This window comes from Phocoena sinus, chromosome 8 (assembly GCF_008692025.1).
Source record: "Phocoena sinus isolate mPhoSin1 chromosome 8, mPhoSin1.pri, whole genome shotgun sequence".
Taxonomy (NCBI): domain Eukaryota; kingdom Metazoa; phylum Chordata; class Mammalia; order Artiodactyla; family Phocoenidae; genus Phocoena; species Phocoena sinus.
The window spans coordinates 103098790-103117336 of record NC_045770.1 but is presented as its reverse complement, the minus strand read 5'-3'; the positions used below and the strand labels follow the sequence as shown (position 1 = coordinate 103117336).

The following is an 18547-nucleotide window of genomic DNA, read 5'->3' as shown; positions in this document are numbered from 1 at the left end:
CCCCTGCAGACGCTAGACGTGGAGGCGGGTGGAAAAGGGGTGACCAGAGCTCGGCGGCCCTCCCGCTTTACGTCACTTCCGCTTCCTCCTGGGTAAGGCGGGTAATTCGAACGTTTGCCTTTCGGGTTGGCGCGAGCCCTGGCAGCGGTGGCTGCGGCAGTAGAGCTCGAGACCAAGGCTAGACATGTCCCAGAGGCGAACCCGGTCCGGAGGGGCCGCCCAGTGCTCCGGTGAGCGGAGGGCGCGCGGGAGAGATGGGGCTGAGCAGTTTGTGGGACGCAGTTCCGTGAGGAAGGCCCTCCCCCCACCGCCCTAGGAGGCTTGTCCCCCGCCCGAGAAGGCGCCCCCGAAGGGCCTGTTTGGGAACTTCTCTCGCTCTCTTCAGCTCCTGTTCCCTCTAGACTCTGAGGTCTAGAGTCCTCCCCTACCTGATAAATTTGTCTCTTTCCAGGGCCCAGCGCCCCAACTTCCACTCAGTCTCTGCGGAGGTCCCAGCGGAAATCAGGCTCTGATCTCCCAAGCATCCTCCCGGAAATCTGGCCTAAGGTGAGCCCCGGGTTCCTCAGTTCCTCCTGCCCCGGAGGCCCCTGGGCTAATGTAGAGCTCAAGTTCACCCCTCTTCTCCAGGCACCCCAGGCGGCTCCAGTCAGAAAGCCCATCGTCTTGAAGAAGATCGTGGCCCATACTGTAGAGGTGAGGACAGAGAGAGGGGTTGTAGGTGGGGAGCCAGAAGTGGGATCAACTAGTGTTGATGTGATCAACTAGTGTTGTCTCCACAGATCCCGTCTGTTCATTCGCCTCGAAGGAGCCCCCGGGTAAGTTCATTTTCATTTTCTTAGTTAAGGGGAATCCAGGACAGACAGTCTAGAGCTGAGGCGGAATATAATGGCTGCTCACGTCTGCCCAGGGAGCTATTTGCTGTATTTTGAAACAGTTTGCCTTTGGACACCTATGTGTATCGCCAGTCTTGCTTACTTCCTGCATACTTGGTGCGATTAGCTATTGATGCCCTGCCTTCTCTACCATTTTCCTTTAAAAGTTGAGCTGTGTCTTAACTACTTTCTTCTTGCTCGTCTATTGTTCTCAGTGCAGTATAATGTCCTTAACTGTTTTAGCAGAAGTTATTGTTAAGGATGTCTCATTAAAAGGAGATCTGTACCTGAAGATATAATGAATGAGAAATACTAACTGCCTTTGAGTGGCTCACGGGGCTTACAGTCAAGTGGGGAGAAAGACAAATAAGTGATAACATAGTGTGCAGAGGACTGCAATAAAGAAAGTACTAGATGCTGTAAAGGCACCTAACCCAGACCAGGTAGCTCAGGGAATGTTTCACAGAAGAAGTGTTTAAACTGAGTCTTTGAAGACAAGTTAGGAGTGCTCTAGGCAAAGGAAGCTGTGTTTGCAGATGCCTGGAGTCCACAAGGAAAAGCATGAGGTTTGGGGAACAGCAGCTTTGATGTGTCTGCCGCAGACCTTGTCAGGGGAGGGAGCGTGCCAAGCCAGAGCAGATCCTGATGAGGCATGAGGATGAGCTTCGACTTCATCCTTTGTTCTGTGGGCAGCTTTGGAGAGTCTTAAGGTAGCGACTGAGGCAGGCTTGGGTGTTTTAGAAAGATCTCTTTAGGGTCTGGGTGGAGAATGGATTGCAGAAAGCCTTCTGGGGACCCCCAGACCAGGTGGGCGGGCATGAAAGGGACCCCAAAGTGAGATGGTGCGAGCCTGAAGTTAGGTAAAGGCAGAGTGCTGCTTCTTCCCCTGGCTCACCGCGTGACTGCCGCATCACACAGGACTCAGCTCAAAGGGCACTGCCTCCCCGAAGCCTGCCTGATACATTTCTCCATAGGCCTTATGAATAGCCGAGAGTATTTTGTTTGCATGTTTGTTGTCTTAGGGGCAGGGACTTCTGTCTCCCCTATGGTGGCCACTCTTTCTTGTTGGTCGAATGATAGATTCATGAGATATTGAACAAAAAATGCACAAGGACTTCGATGACTGCTTGGCTGTAGGGATTGAAGAAGAAGTCGTCTGGGTGACTCCCATTTTGTTCAGCATCCCTTTTACTAAGACTCATGGGGCAGATTCCCCAGAATCTGTAGCCAGGAAATGTCTCTCTTGATAGCCAATATAATTCTATTAAGCCACAAGGGCCCTAAATTTGTCCTGTTTCTCGCCTCGTCTTGGTTGTCACAAAGCTCAGTGTCAAGTTTTGTGAAAGCTAACTCAGTGATTATTTATGGAACACCGGCTCCACGCAGGGCTCTGCTGAAGGTGTTGGGCACAGGCAAGGTCAGCCAGACAGATGAAGACGCTCACATGTGACGCGCACATTCTAGTTGGCGTCACAGTCAACCAGCGCACAGCCACAATCAGACAGTGATGCTCACTGTTCAGGAAAGAGGTCATTGTGACAGAGGGTGACTAGCAAAGGTGAGGAGGGGCTGCTCCGTTCCACGGTAAGGGACCGCCTCCCTGAGGAGGCAGCACTTCAGCTGAGACTGGAATTATGAGAAGCCAGCGTGTGAACCTCTTAATACACATGTCAGATTAAGTGCTTTCCTGTTCAGAACTTTGCCATGGCTCCCCGGGTCTCGGAGCAAGGGGCTCCGTGGGTCTCCCCTTACAGTGGCCTGCAAAGTGCCCTATAACACCCCCTTACCTCTCGAACACCATGCTCAGTTCCTCGCCTCACTCCCTCACTTCAGCCACGCTAGCCTTATTGTTCCTTGACCCTGACTGGTACCCTTTCACCTCAGGACTTTTGCACCTTCTGTTCTCTCTGCCTAGAACATTTCTCCTCCAGATGACTTACTCCCTCATCTCCTTCAAGTCATAGCTCCAGTGCTACCTCATTGAGGCCTACACTGACCTACACCTACTTAAAATTCCAAACCCTTCCCCGACCCAGTATGCTCAGTCCTGTTGTTTTTTTCCAAAGTGCTTAACATACGACGTGATTCTCCCTATTCTCTATTTTCCCCACCAGAGTGGCAGCACTGTGGAGACGGGTCTTCTCGGTTTTATTCCCTGCTCTACTCCCAGTGCCTGGCAGATGGCCAGTAAGGACTTATTGACTGGATGGACATTTTAGGTCCTGTGGGTCTTTCTTTCTGCCCTAAATCTCCTTGCGCCTTTCTTGAAGTAAGTAACACAGCCAAGTAACAGGGAGGCGTTCTCTCTTCTGTCCTGGTACAGATCGCTGTTTTTTTGGAGAAAGAAAACAACCCTCCTAGCAAGGAGCCTACTCGGGAGGACGTCTTCCCGACATGCAGTGTCCCTGTCACCTCCGCCTCCACTCCTGTGCTGTGCTCCCTGAATGTTGAGTCCGACTCCAGGGAAGGAGACCTGGACGCCAGAGACTTGGAAATGTCCAAGAAAGTCAGGCGATCCTACAGCCGCCTGGAGACTCCTGGCTCGGCCGCCACCTCCACCCCGGGTCACCGGTCCTGCTCTGGCTTTGAGGGGCTGCTGGCCACAGAAGACTTGGCTGGAGTCTCGCCTGTGGTGGCTTCAAAGCTAACTGAGGTCCCCAGGGTTCCTGTGAGGCCCTGGGCCCCAGACACAACTCTCCCTGGGATCTCTCCCCCGGCCGTGAAAGAGAAACGAAAGAAGAGGAAGGTGCCGGAGATCTTGGTGAGTGAGGGGCAGGGGCCTTCCTCTGCCGTCACGCCAGACACACGGGGAGACGCACCGGGACACGTGCAGGGCCGGGGCTCAGCCCTGGCTGTCACGGGAGAAAGGCGGCGCCTGCAGGGTATGGGTGGAAATGCTCCAGCCAATGTGCCCGCTTCTCCACTCACCTGCCCCCCATTTCTCTTCCCCCAGAAATCGGAGCTGGATGAGTGGGCCGCGGCCATGAATGCTGAGTTTGAAGCTGCTGAGCAGTTTGATCTCCTGGTTGAATGAGATGAAGTGGGGGTGTCCCTGGCCAGACTCCCCTCTTCCCCCTGTACATAGTCCCCTCTCCCTGTGGAGAAGACACTTGGGGTCCCCTCCCCTGGTCTCGTTACCTGTGCACGCGCTGTTGCTGCACATGAGGCCTGGCCCAGCCCCACACTGGTGTCCTGCCTGCAGTCAGTCACCCACCATCCTTCCCGCACTGCGTCCCAGAGTATCCCAGCCTGTTTCCAGTCGGGCCTCAGACTAGGGAGTAGGAATCACTGGCCCAGCCAGAAGAGGTTAAAGGGCCAGGGGCTGGGGGCGAGAGAGAGCACCTCTGCTCTTATGGGGAAGTGTGGCCGCTCTGCAGCAGCCCCACCAGAGCTGGAGGCCGAGGGCCACAGCCAGCCTCGGCCTTTCTCTGAGTTGCCTCTGCTGAGGCTTGGTTCCCGGCCATGAGCGCATCTAGGTAACGAGGCTGGGGTTTCCTCTTAGATTCTGTAGATGGTCCGGGAGGACTGTCGCCATGGATTGCAGACATTCTATCTGTGAGGAAGAAGCAGAATATTCAGCCTATAGTCTTAAGTTTTGAAGGAGGGAGGGAAGCCTTGGTTGGGTCTCAGACTATAAATGTCTGCTGCACAGAAGCTGTGTTTTATAGTTCTGTATGCTGTTGCTGAGATGTTCGGTTAAATGCAGGCTGACGGAGCAGTGGCCGCTTGGGGAGGGAAGGTGTCTCCAGACCCCCCAGAACCTGAGGCTCAGGGCATATGGACGGATAACTGCAGAGGGCAGGAAGGGGCCCATGGCAGGAGGCCCCCCCTCTTATCACTCATACCTGTTTTTTACAAAACAAAGTGTACAGCGTCTACTTAGCTCTAGAAGAAGAACTTAGGGGTTGAATGGTCCTGGTGACATTAGCATTTCGTAAAGTTCTAGGAAGCTTTTCTCACGTGCCAGAAAGGGGCCAGGGTTGATAGCAGTTTTAGTTTTCAGCTTCCTTAGTGTCCTCTCACAGGAGGACACCGCCTGAGGTAGGTGCTAGGAGTTGAACTAGGGGGAGGGTGGAGTCATCTCATTGTCTCTGGGGATCCCTACTCCCCTAGCCCCTGTTTCTCTTTTCTCAATGTTGTTAAAAGGTGAGCTTTCAAAGGCTGCCCAACCACAACTTCCGCCATAGCCCAGGCCTCTGTGCCTTTTGATGTTTACAGGTTCATGGAAGTAGGGGATAAGAGGAGTGTGGAGAGGCTAGTGGATAGCAGAGAATATCAGGGAAGATGAGTGCTTGCTTGGTTAGGGTCCCTGAAATGGCACGGGCCTGGTGGGTGCTAGTTAAACTCTTTGCAATTGTCCTCGCTGGCTGGCGGGACAACTCCTGGGAAATGCCTTAGTCCTGCAGAATCGGGAGCAGCCAAATGATGTTGAGTTGATGTCATGACTGCAAACTTCTCTTTGTCCCTGAAAAACTAAGAATGGAGTTTAAGGAAAGACTGGGGTTTGTTTTTTAAAGAAAACAACAATTAAAGAGTTTCTGCCTGTTCATAGACTGTTTCTTTGTTGAGTCAAAGGCAGAACTGAAGGTGTGGGACCCAGGAAGCCATGCCTTCTTTGGGCTGTGTCACCAGGGTTGTCCCTTTGTATGGGGGGCTGCCAGCCTGGCCTCCAGTAGCCTGTGGTAGATCACTCCCACCCCCAGGTCTGTTTTTTCTGTCTAGTCACTCACCCACTCCTCTAAGAAGGGGAGCCCTGTACCCTCCTGTCCCAGGAGGAAAGAAGTCGGTCTGCGGTGAGGCTGCTAAGAGCTTCGCTTAGTGCCTGGGAACCAACCCTCCACCCCACCCCGAGTCCAGCTCTTATTCCCCGCCTCCTCTCCCTGACAGACTCCTGTGAAGGAGCCAGTTCCTCACACACTGGCCCAACCTGGGTGCTCTATAGCAGTGGGTGCAGAACCCCCTGGGAAGTTAGTCAAAGGTGCGATTCCCAGGAATTATCGCACTCGGCCAGAGGGGGCCCAGGGACATACGTGCACCTTGATGCAGGTGTCACAACCACTGTCCTTCCCCTCATCCTTCCTACGCTTGTCCTTGCCTCCTAGTCCTTAGAACAAATTAAGGCCTTTAAAGTCTTTAATTCTCCCTAAACCTCCCCACTTCTACCTCCTTCCCTTACCCAGAGGAGAGCAGGCTCCTCTTTTCAAGGCCAAGCTTTGCATTTTGGCTTTTGATCCAATTCCCTCATCTCTGAGACCTTGTTCCTCTTTCTCCTACAAGTCTTAAACAGGCTTATGTTCATTTTATTGTTAAAAACAACCACCCTAATCCTAACCAAAAAGTTTTGTCCAGCATCTGTCTTCAGCTACTATTATGCCTTTCAAGGTTAAGCTCCTTGAAAAATGTTCAAAAGCTGCTTTCTGCTTCTGTTTCATTTACTTTGGGTGCCCTCATCACTCCATTTACTGCTTGGGCAGAAGTAACCAGTGACCCCCTAATGCCCAGTGCTAAAGACTTGAGCCTCTGTAGCCTTGGCGGAGAACACCTTCTTGGGGCCCTGGCACTGCTGGCCTCTCTTTCTTGGATTTCCCTGAAATATCAGGACACCCAGGTCCAGTCCTGGATCCTCTTTCCGATCTGCTTGCTCTCTCTGGGCTGCCTCCTTGCTCAAGGCTTGCTAGTCTATCTCCAAACCATACCTCTCTCCTGGGCTTCAAACTGGAATCTAGAACTGTCTTCTAAAACTGTATCTCAAAAGATGTTAAAAAAAAAAAAAATTGTGTCTCAACTCAGAAGTCATCGCAAATTCAGCTCATCCGCCAGCTTGCCTTTTCCTGTGCTCCCCCTGATAGCAACACCACCAGCTGGCCCGAGCACAAGCCAGGAAACTGGGGGTCCTCTGCAGCTCTACCCTCTCCTTTACCCCATCCCATCAGCCCCACCCTCAACATCCCTCCATCCCCATGGCCACTGGACAGTTGCTCTGGCCTAGTGGGTCTTCTTCCCTTTACTCTCACCTCTACAAACTGTCCACACTGCGGCCAGAATGAGTTTTCTAGGAGACAAAAATATGCTGTTTCTCCCCTGCTTAAAACCCTTTGATACAATTCATTTCTGGGTACGATACCCAAAAGAATTGAAAGCAGGGTCTTAAGATATTTGTACACCCATGTTCACAGCAGCATTATTTACAATTGCCAAAAGGTGGAAATAACACAAATATCCATCAATGGATGAATGGGTAAACAAAATGCAACATAGAGGTACAATAGAATATTCAGCCTTCAAAAGGAATGATGTTCTGCCACATGCTACAACATGGATGAACCTTGAAAACATGCTAAGTGAAATGAGACACAAAAGGACAAATATTGTATGACTCCATTTATATGAGATACCTGAAACAGTCAAATGCATCAGGACAGAAAGTAGGATGGTAGGCGCCAGGGACTGGGGCAGGGGGGAATGGGGAGTTCTTGTTTAACGGGGACAGAATTTCACTTTGGGAAGATGAAAACGTTCTGGAGATGGATGATGGTGATGGTTGCACAGCAATGTGAGTGTGCTTAATGCTACTGAACTGTACACTTAAAATGGTAAATGTTATGTACTTTGCCACAATAAATTAAAAAAAAAACCCTTTGGCGACTTCCCATTGTCCGTGCAGTCATGTAATGGATGGTTATTGGGTTTTGGCTGCCCGGTCTCAACCTCTACAAATGCCCTGACTGCAAGACGCCACTTCCCTCCATGGGCATGAAGAGGCCAGGCACTTGCTCCCCGTGATCCCAGCAACCAGGACATAGTCATCTCACCTGAGCTCAGCCAATCAGGTTTTGCATGAGGACTTGGAACGAGGACAAGGAAGAGAAGGAAGGATAATTGAGGATTCAGTGAGGTGGTGGCCTCACGTGTCCAGCGGCAGCCCTGGGCCTCCGCTGTCCAGTGTGGAGATGGCAGAACACTACAGTTGGCTCCTGTGGCAGGGTCCTCACGTGGTCCTGGCAGCCAGCATCCCATACTTCCTGCCCTTTGAGTCTGTTCTATGAGTTCCGTGACTCCCTAGTATCCTTCCAATAAAGTCCTTTTTTGCTCAAATTAACCAATGTTGTTTTCTCTTGTTTGCAACCCAGAGCCCTGTTGCTCCAGACTGCTTGGCAGGGCTCATGAGGACTCCAGGGTGAGGCTGGTGGCCACATCTCCAGTCTAAGGCCCACGGAACCAGTGCAGACCCTGAGCTGCTGGAAGGTCCTCCCTCCCAGCCTTTGCTCAGACTGCTCTCTGCCTCACCTACTCTTCCCAATCCTGTCTCACCTGCTGAGTCCTGACTTGATTAGGTTTGGCTTTGGCTCAAGCGTCACCTCTGCTCAGTCTTTCCTACCTGCCTGTCCCTTCTGCAGCGACAGCATGGTGGGTAACAGCACAGATTCCAGAGTTCAATGGACTTTGGATCCTGGCGCTGCCAGTTTCTAGATGTGAGACCCCAGGCAAGTTAATTAATTTCTCTGTGCCTCAGTTTCCTTATCTGTAAAATGGGAACAATAATAGTACAGGTTTCCCCGCTATCTGAAAGTAGAGCATTCCTGTGAACCTTTTGTAAGCCGAAATGGCGTAAGCAAAGACGCAATTTACCTTAGGTCACAACAGCTTGCTAACAGATACACAACATAAATCGAGGTTAAAGCACAGATGCTCACAATGCTGAGATGTCAAGTGTAGTTCCCGGTGGAGGAGCTTGGCGGGGCCACTCTGGCTGCTCGGGGTGTGAGCTGCCTCTGTACCGGCACACTGCAAAACTGATGCTGGAAGCTATTTTCGCTTTTTTCCTAAAAATGAAAATTGTCCTCAGATTTCTTTCGATTAGCAAAAACAGGTGCTAAGGTTAGGTCTTTTGTAAAAGTGACTGGCATGAAGTGAACTTTGGAAAAGTGGGGGATACCTGTCCCCACCTCATGGGGTTTCGGTGAGAGAGGAAAGGATACAGGTACAGTGCTTAGTACGTGATACGTACTCGGTGAACAGTAGCTGTTTTCAGGGAGACCTGACCACTCCCTCCGTTCTAACTTCCAGACCTCTCTCACAGCTCCTGTAAGCTCGAGTCTATCTGTGGGGCACACACATTTACACGGTAGTCTTAGCTCCGAGGGTGGGGGCAGAATCGTATTTGTCTCTGTCCCCCCAGCATCTGGGCGCATCATGGATGAATAGGGGTGGTGGTTTCCCTCCAGCCTGGTCCACAGCAGCTCACACCCTCCTGTAGGAGCTGGGGGCTGAGAGCTTCTGGGTGCCCTGGAGGAGAGAGAGGTGCAGGTGGAGTCAGGAGCAGTGGCCCCTGGGTGGTCTGCACTCGGGCATGGGGCCTCTGCCTCCCCCAGCATGAATCCTGGCTCCAGCCCCAGGGCTCACACTGACCCCCACGGCCCTGGGAGTGGACTGCACCCTCCCTCTTCCACAGGACAGCTCCCTACCCGAACCACGGCCCTCGCCTCCTCAGCCTGAGTCCTGAGCCCCTGCAACCGCCAACCTTCAGGTGAGGCCTTGGCCCAAGGCCCGGGTGGTCCTCCCAACATACGGGCTTCAAGCAGGCTGCCTTCCCCTCACATATTTCCATCTCCTGGCTGGCAAGTTGTCAAACTCTCTGACAGCTATCGGGTGGAGGCCCGGGTAGCCCTGGGTCTGAACCCTGGCTTTGACTCTTCTGAGATTATGGGCAAGTCACTTAGCTTCTTCAAGCCTCACTTTTCTCTTATGAAAAGTGGGGCTAAATCTTTATTTCTTTTTGGCTGCATTGGGTCTTCGTTATGGTGCGCGGGCTTCTTATTGCGGTGGCTTCTCTTGTTGCAGAGCACAGGCCCTAGGCGTGTGGGCTTCAGTAGTTGTGGCGCGTGGGCTCAGTAACTGTGGCTCGCAGGCTCTAGAGTGCAGGCTCAGTAGTTGTGGTGCATGGGCTTAGTTGCTCCGCGGCATGTGGGGTCTTCCTGGACAAGGGATCAAACCCATGTCCCCTGCATTGACAGGCGGATTCTTAACCGCTACGCCACCAGGGAAGTCCCAAGTGGGGCTAATTCTACCTCTATTACAGAATTGCTCTGGGGATTGTTTTCCAGGCTGATGGTCACATGCACAGCACCTGGTAGAGTGTAATAACTGACTGCTAGTATTCTTGTACTCAGTCCATGACTGACTCCTTAAAGGAGGAAATTCCTTTTTGTATCCTCCCCACATTCAGAGCAGGGCCTTGAACAAAATCAGGGCTCTGTAAATATTTGTGGAGTTGAATACCCATTTTAGAGGCTAGGAAACTGAGCCTAGTGCCTGGGGCTGCCCCACCTTTGAACGGCAGAGCAGGACTTGAACCTGGGTTTATGGATTTTCAGCTCTGAGCTGTCTTCTCTCTAAATCTGAATTAAGCACCTGTCTGAGCTTGGCCAGCGGGACCCTGAGGGGACACCAAGGGAACCCCAGGCATTCTCTGGGGAAGAGCTCCATGGACTGCGGGGAGAGAGCTTGCGTACAGTCAGCTGTTAGACAGCCAGGCTGAAGGCCGGTGGGGGCACAGAGGGAAGTCAAAGAACTAGTGACCCTCGACTCCCTATCTTATTACAACTTCCTGTATCTCTAATTGTTCAGATACACACCTAGATCTCCAGTCATCCACCTCTCCAATCCTTCCCGGTTACTAACTGGTAACCAGGAAGCTGTTCGTGCCTCCCAGTTTCCTCTGATGGGTACCAACAGGTGGGCATGGTGTTAGAGTTGCCAGATGTAACAAATAAAAATATACAGGATGCCTGGTTAAATTTGAATGTCAGATAAACGATGAATTTTTGTTTAGCATAAGCATGTCCCAAATCCTATAAACAAGGAGTAATTTTGCAGTACAAGTGCGTGCCATGCAATGTTTGGGACATGATCATACTAAAACAAATCTCACTGTTTATATGGCGCTCAGATTTAACCAGGCATCCTGTATTTTATTTGGCAACCTTGTGTGGTGCATTGGTACGTAGCACGTACAGACCATGCTCGCCTTCCCTGGTATTAACACAGTGTAGATACTTGTCATGGGCAGCAGTTGTGCGTGCCCCTCTCCTTCACCCCCAAGACCCTGGGCTTCTGCCCCCAGGGTCTCCTCCTCCCATCCATCCTCTCAGCTACGGCCCAAACAACCCACACAGACAAACACTCAAAGGCCTCCCATGCCTCCTTGTCACCTGGGGGGCCACAGCCCAGGCCTGCTCACCCTGGGAGTTAGCGGGAGCACCCCACGCCTGGACGCACCATGCCTGTTGGCACCGTCCTGCCCAAACCATTCCCTCTTCTGGCTTGCCCTTCTTCCTTTTCTGGCTGACTCGACTCATAGATCAAGCAGCACCCCTCGGTGGAGTCTTTCTGGTGCTCCTAAGCCAAGTGGCTCCCTCCTCTCTTGGTCAAGGTTTTCTGTACAGGCCTCTGGATGGCACATGTCCTTGCCCTGTGGTCACCTGGGAGCCTGGGCCACCTCTTCATCCCTGGGGGCTTCTCCTGGGCAGAACCGGGTCACAGTCATCTATCAGTGTGTTCTCAGGGCCCAGCCCGAGGCTTGTCCCACAGACAGTGGCTGGTCGACCAGTGTTTACTGGGGACTATTAACTTCAAAGCGGATTGTATTCTATCATGTTCATAAGTCATCGTTTACTTACCTTTTCTTATATTTGGGCCCTTTAGGCAGGTTCCAGTTTTTCTTCACGGTGTAAATCGGCTACCGTGGACCTCCATGTGAATTATTTTTATTTCCTTTGGAGTTGTTTCTTCAGGCCTAGTTTCCAAAGCAAAGTTACCAGGGCAAGGGTCTGGCTAGTTTTGCAGATCTTGTACATTGCCGGCATCCCTTTGGGACAGATCAAACCCGGTGGCAGAGCTTCCTGCTTCCAAGAATCGGTCTACCCTGTGGCACAGCGAGTCCCCGGGGTAACAGGCCCTCTGCGGGCACTGCCAGCCAATGAGATTCTGTTTACATCACATGCACAGGACTGTGGTATTTCAGGCGCCATCTGGAAAGGTTCGATGTAATGCAGAGAGCACACGGCATAGAATTCCTGCCACAACCCACAGGCCTTTCTGAAGCCCAGGTAGAGCTCAGTGTAAAGAAAGATGCGTCTGAGATCACCATTTGTTCTCCAGCTGGATTGTCCTTCACATTTTGGCCAGCAAATGTACAAGATTCTGAAAAATTGGAGAGCGAAAAATGATGACGAGTCCATTTGTTGACTTAAGGCTTTCTGTGACTCGGGGAGAAGCTGCTGTTTCAAGCCTGCTTGGTGGGACATCTTACACCACCTCATAGAGACAGAAGCCTCCTCAGGCTCAGCCCAGCTCCGGCTCCACCACGGATCTGAGGGGGTCCCGGGGGAGGCGCCATCTTTGCTCAGCAGAGAAAAGAGTGGACCAGGTTCAGATTACCAGGGCGGGAGGGAATGGGACGGGGGGAACAGTGTGGGTGAGAGCACGGTGGTGGGGACATTTGGGATGGTGTTGGGAAGGGAAGCTCCTGGCCAAGTCTGAGCAGAGGCTTGTTCAAGGACGGTGGAATAGTAGGTGGGTTACAAACAAGGGTGTCCATAGTTCAGGGTCTTGAATGCCACACTATTTCCTTCTCAATGCCCGACTGATAAATGATTTCTGCAGCAAAAATGGGAGGGAGTCTCCACTTTCCTATAAGCTTCTATAGAATCCCTTTAAATAGTGCCGTTCTATCCCCCACCCCCTACCCTGACACCTTGCATTTGCAGAAATTCATTTTTACAAAATACTGTCAACATGTAGCTTTAGTAGGGTTGCCAGATAAGACACAGAACACCCCAGGGAATTCCCTGGTGATCCAGTGGTTAGGACTGGATGCTTTCACTGCCAAGGGCCTGGGTTCAGTCCCCTGGTCAGGGAAATAAGATCCCACAAGCTGCACGGTGTGACGAAAAAAAAAATAAGAAAGAAAGAAAGCACAGCATAGGACACCCCAGTGAAATTTTAATTTCAGATGGAAAACAAATACTTTTTAAAGTATAACTATGGTCTGTGCAATGTTTGGGATATACTTATGCTTGAAAAATATGACTCACTATTTATTCTGAAATTCACATTTCACTGGGTGTCCTATTTTTACTTGCTAAATCTAGCAACCCAAACTTTGAGGGATCTGGTTTACTGGACAGAGCTGGTGGTGGAGGTTCTCGAGGCTGGAGGCCGCCCCAAGAAAACCAGGGGAGGCTGGAAAGGGGAGGCCAGCGGGATGGTGGGCGTGGCTCACCAACCAAGTTTCCGTCTCCCTCAGTCTCCCGCGGGTGGACAAAGAGCCCGCTCCAAGCCCAAGGAGAAGCCACTGCCGCAGCCTTCTGGGGAGCAGCAGCCAGAAGACCCTCAGGTCTCCAGGGAGCAGGGCACAGAGGTGACAGGACCTCCCAAGGCAGAGGGCCGGGGTGGCAGGAGGGCTAGAGAAATTCTCCTCCTGCCTGGATGGAGATCTGAACACCCGGCCATTGCACTCCACCATCTTGCTGTTGGGTGTGGGAGGACCCCGGTTCTTGGGCTGCCAGCCTCATGCCACTTCAGTCACCAGGGCACCCTCTCTGCCAAAGCCACCTTCTTCAGATTCTTCAGAGCAGAAGCTGGACCTGCAACAGGAAGCCACCGTCACGTTCCTGTTTACGCTCCTGAGCACAGCAGAGCCCACAAAAGACCCTGCAGAGTGAGGCCGTGTGAACGTGCGTGAGGCTGCGGGGGGGGCGGCGGGCACAGTGTACTGCTCCCCCGCCATCAGCATTCAGACCTGGGCTGGGACTCAGCCCGGGGTGGGGTTCAGGGGGTGTGGCCCACACAGGACTGAAGAAGCCTGGGCCTCGGGCTTGGTTCCCCTCTCTGCCCACCCCACCCTCCCCAGCCTCCAGATTCTGGTCCAACCCTCATTATGCACCCACCCAGGGACTTGGAGACCCAGGAGTGCCAGTTCCTGGATAAGGAAGACTGGGGCCCCCAGCGGACCTCCAAGGAAATGAGCTGTTTGCAGAATGTTTGCATGAGGTGAGCTGGGCAGAGGCAGGTGGGGACAGGAGGGTGACAGGGCCTTGCCCGATGGAGGTCAGGGCCTGGAGCTTGACAGCTGTGGGTTGGCACCTTCACTTGACCCTCTTCCTTCCCTTGTCTTCTCTCTGTTCTACTCTGGGTGACCCGCTTGCTGGCCAATAGGTCCCTTCCCTCCCAAGCATCAGTGTCCTTGTATGTGAACATGACCTGCCCCATGGGAGTGGGGGCCACAGCTCTTTCCCATCAATGTGCCTACATGCCTAGTTAGTGGGCAGTCTATGAAGCTACCTGTAAGGGACGGCCATCTCTCTTTTTTGTTTTAATAGGTATTGGTTGTTTTTTTAATTAATTAATTAATATATTTATTTATTTATGGCTGTGTTGGGTCTTCATTGCTGCACGCGGGCTTTCTCTAGTTGCGGCGAGCAGGGGCTACTCTTCGTTGCGGAGCACAGGCTCTAGGCAAGTGGGCTTCAGTAGTTGCAGCACGCGGGCTCAGTAGTTGTGGCTCGTGGGCTCTAGAGCGCAGGCTCAGTAGTTGTGGCGCACAGGCTTAGTCGCTCCACAGCATGTGGGATCTTCCCGGACCAGGGATCGAACCTGTGTTCCCTGCATTGGCAGGTGGGTTCTTAACCACTGGACCACCAGGGAAGTCCCAAGACCGCCATCTTTAATTATCCAAGGACTTGAGGGGTAGTTTGGTCTGTGGAGAAGGCGGGGGGTGGGGGTGGGGGTCTGTTCTCTGGATGTCTGGCTCTGGAGCTTAGGTCTGCAGAGTCCCATGGCCGCTTGCCTGTCAGTGGCAATGCCAGGGTCCGATCTCCACCTGGAGACAGAGGTCTTGGGGTGGGGGGAGTGTGACAGTCCTTTCCCCAGGGCTGCACGTGGCTCCCAGAGCCATGGATCTGAGCGGTCAGCGCTTTTATTCATACACAGCTGGCCTGCACGCTCAGGCAGGGCTAGTTCCACACAGAGCCCTGCCACTGCCCCCACTGCTGCTCAGAGGGATGGGCAGCTAGCCCGAGGCTGCCTTAGAGGCTTTCCAGCCTAGCATATGCGATGAAGCAGCCTGGTTTTCCCTCGCTGGAGAAGACCCTCGCTGGGTCCCCTGCTGCAAGTCACATGGGGAGAACAATTCCCTCCCTGCCTGTAGTTTTGCCAGAGACGCGGCTGCTGGTGAAACCCTGGGCTCCTGGCTGTGCTGGGCCACGCAGCTCATGCAAGAGCTGTGTTTTGTGGGTGTGGGGCACTGCCTAGGACAAGAGTCTGGGGCCTGACGGGGGTCTCGCTTTCAACCCTAGGCTTCGGGAGTCTCTGAGCACTATCCAAGCAGACAACCTGGCGCTGGGGGAGAAGCTGCAAGACCTGGTGAGACCTCAGCCCAGGACCCCCTTCTTTTGCTGTGCCTCCTCCCTGCCTCCCAGCCCAGCTCCCGTGCGGGCACGTGGCAGGCAGTCCTGCCTGGCGTCAGCTACCCTGCAACCCTTTGTTCCAGCCCAACTCCTTGTATGAGAGCCTGAAGGAGGAAGCAAAGGCCATCCTGAAGGGAGAGAAGGCCATCCTGGAGGAAGGGAAGGCCACCCAGGAGGGAGCCCAGGCCGCCCAAGACGGGGCACTGTTCCAGGTACCCGGGCCTCCACCTACTCGTGGGTGGGGAGAGAGGACACATTTTCCCAGCGTTGCTCACCCGGCTCCCCTTGCCTGCAGCGAGCCGGCTCCCAGAAGGCAGAACTGGTCATCCTGCAGCCTGACACTGCCCGTGACAATGGAAACCAATGTCAGCCCTAACCAGGCCCAAGGCTGGAGATAGGACATCTCCTTGGGAAGCCATTCTGGCCACTCCTCTCCAAGTCCCAGCAGTAAACGTTTCCGCAGCTGATCCATGGCTCCCCTGCCTGTCTGTGGGCCCTAGGCCGTCGTCCACCACCTCCCTTGGCCCTGAGCTGCCCCCACCCCCAGGAGGCTCCAGGTCTGGCTCTTATCAGCCTCAAGGTCAATGCCCCTGTGATAAGCCCTGGAGTGGGACTGGAAGGGGGCCACACCCTCTCCTGGGGAGGACTGGAAGCCCCAGGTCTAACTCCAAAGGGCAGAAGACTAGGGAGGGGTGGGAAGAGCCACTTCCCACACTATGGCCTTGGGTAAGTCTCTTCCTCTTTGTCACTCAAGTCATGGGGGAGGGGCTAATGAAAGCTTCCCAAGGGCCCAACATGCAACATGCTTCAGGCCTGGAGGTGCTTCTGGAATTTGAATTCCCACTCCCACCTTCAACCAGGGCCTCCTGGGGCCTCCCTTGAGACCTGCTTCCCTTCACCAATGGGGCTCTCCCTGTCCTGGGTCATAGGTCCCACCCCCACCCCATCCATAGGCCTGAGTGTCCAGCCGTGGTCACTGTGCCCTGGCCACCAACAGGCCCTCAAGGCTTGCGCCCATCAGCCTTGCTGCCCTCAGACTCTGTCCAACCCCAGGGAGGCTTTCTAAGCATCCCCTGATTACTGATGTAACGAGAGAGAGAGACAGAGACACACAGAGAATGTATAGGTAGAATATTCAAAACTTAGAAATAATTCCTATACAACTAGACAAGGAATGTGCTTTCGATTTTTTTTTTTTAACTCCCTAATGAGGGAGACGACAGAGCCAGCAAGATGACAAAGCCACTTTAAAGGAGGATAAAAGAAAGTGGCACACATTATACATATATATATATATTCAAGGGGGAAAAATGGAAGGAATCCTGAAATAAGATTGCTAAATCAGATACAAAATCAGTCAATATGCTATAGGGCAATTTTTTGCAAAGCCCCATTAACCCTAAGGGTGGTATTATTTACTGGGCAGAATCCTCTAATATGACACGGAAAGAACTGTGACCATCTTTCTGCCTTATACCCACTACAGGGGGGACACTAGCCAAGAGGATGGAAATCCAGGTTTGTGGCCCCTTGTCAGACCTGGTTTGACTTATAACAGACCCGTGGGACCTTGCCCAGGCCAAAAACTGATGACACACTTGATTAGTGAAGGTTTGATTTGGTCACAGCTTTAGGCTGAGCTGAGCTCCTCTCCTCTCCCAAGACCCTACCCTCCTCCCCTGGATGGCTCCAGGGCATCTCCCTGATTGGCTCTTGACCAGTGGCCTAGCCAACCAGTGACCCAGCTGTACAGCCATCTTGCTATTTTCCTGATGGGAATCATCTGATACTGAGATTGAGGGGCATAGCTGGACCAACAGCTAAATGATTAAATCAATGTAAGCACTTAAGGGCTTCTATCACCAAGATACAGTCATCAGCACGCTCCCATTTGATAGGTGGCATATTTTTAAAAATTTATTTTATGAAGTATAGTTGTTTTACAATGCTGTGTTAATTTCTATACAACAAAGTGATTCAGTTACACATATATATATTCTTTTTCATATTCTTTTCCATATGGTTTATTACAGGAGATATATATATATTTTTTTTTTCTCTAGACTGCCTCTTTTATAAATATTGGATTAGGGCAGGTGAGAATCGTAAATATTTAAAAAATAAAGTAGAAGCCAGAGAAATGTCAAAGCTGCCACCATGTAGCACCAGCGACCAATTCTTGCACTTTTCTTTCCTGTCTCAGTAATCCCCTCTACAGAAGACATACATAATTGGAACAGTTCTGTCTTCCCTGGGAAGTCTCTGCTGGCACCAGGTTATAACCTGGACAGCGGGGAGTGTCTGCCTTAGGCTGGTTTTATCACAGGATATTGAATATAGGTCCTGTGCTATAGAGTAGGACGTTGTTGTTTATCCATTCTATATATAATAATAGTTTGCATCTGCTAATCCCATACGCCTATCCATCCCTTCTCCACCTACCCCCCACCCTTGGCAAGATAGGCGGCAGTTTTGATAAGCAAAGGAACTTATGTAAAAGGCTTATCTTGGGCTCCAAAAGACCAGTAGATCCCTGCATCCGCCTGCCAGAATCCTGAAGATTTATATAGAGGCTTTAACTGGGCTTGGTCAGGTATTCAGTCCAGATGGTCTCAATACCACCTTACTCTCTCAAGGCAGCATCCTTAAAACAGCTCCTAGTGTGGGAACTGTGGGACAGAGCGGACATTCTGAAGACAGGGGAGGGGCGAGGAGCGCCCAATTGCCCCGGTCCAGCTCACGGGTCAACTGGCGGTCACGTCCTCCTGCAACAGTCTATAACTAATATACTTCATATAAATTCATATGAGTTGACTCTTCACATAAATGGAATTCTACAATATATTATCTTTCGTGTCGGGCTTCATTTGTGCATCTTTATGTTTGTGAGATTCATCCATGTTGCTACAGGTGAGAGTATGTAAATGTAGTTTGTTCTTTTATTGCTGTATAAATAATCCACGATTTATTTTTTATTTTAAGAGTTTTTTCTGAACGCCTCCAGCATCTCAGCCTGGGAAAGCAAGCACATGTGGCGACATCCATGCTGCTTGGCTGCAGGAAATGGAGACGGTTACAGAGCCCACTCCCCAGTTATGTCTAAACCACAGAAGTGCTGACAGATGTCCCAAATGCATCCTGGCCACAGCCCAGCAGCCCAGGGCCCCAGCATTGCCCCGAGCTCAGTCCCTACAACCACTCCTGTTG

At 52.1% G+C, this 18547-nt stretch overlaps 2 protein-coding genes across 3 annotated transcripts; both read left to right on the top strand.

Annotated features, from left to right (window-relative positions):
- The first annotated feature begins 50 nt into the window (after nt 1–50).
- On the top strand, nt 51–7971 carry LOC116758106 (sororin-like). Of its 2 annotated transcripts, none has more exons than XM_032640790.1 (6): nt 51–92; nt 452–546; nt 628–693; nt 780–815; nt 3196–3633; nt 3826–7971. In XM_032640790.1, the coding sequence occupies exons 5-6, from the start codon at nt 3367–3369 to the stop codon at nt 3904–3906; spliced, it is 348 nt and encodes a 115-aa protein (XP_032496681.1). In that variant the 5' UTR covers nt 51–92; nt 452–546; nt 628–693; nt 780–815; nt 3196–3366; the 3' UTR covers nt 3907–7971. The 2 variants fall into 2 exon arrangements, with proteins under 2 accessions (XP_032496681.1, XP_032496680.1); XM_032640789.1 differs by having other exon boundaries at nt 81–230.
- A 504-nt stretch (nt 7972–8475) lies between these two features.
- LOC116758415 lies at nt 8476–18294 on the top strand. The gene is given in 9 exon segments (XM_032641222.1): nt 8476–8480; nt 9325–9399; nt 9515–9579; nt 13061–13293; nt 13484–13593; nt 13827–13925; nt 15230–15296; nt 15424–15622; nt 15625–18294. Coding segments are annotated over 9 exon segments (945 nt in total). The 3' UTR covers nt 15717–18294.
- Nucleotides 18295–18547: the final 253 nt, after the last annotated feature.

Bases quoted from the DNA above. Each gene is read 5' to 3' on its own strand.
- LOC116758106 (XM_032640789.1), top strand. From the start codon at position 185: ATGTCCCAGAGGCGAACCCGGTCCGGAGGGGCCGCCCAGTGCTCCG. The intron at 231-451 runs GTGAGCGGAGGG...GTCTCTTTCCAG, and splicing joins AGGGGCCGCCCAGTGCTCCG to GGCCCAGCGCCCCAACTTCC. The intron at 3,634-3,825 runs GTGAGTGAGGGG...CTCTTCCCCCAG, and splicing joins GGAAGGTGCCGGAGATCTTG to AAATCGGAGCTGGATGAGTG.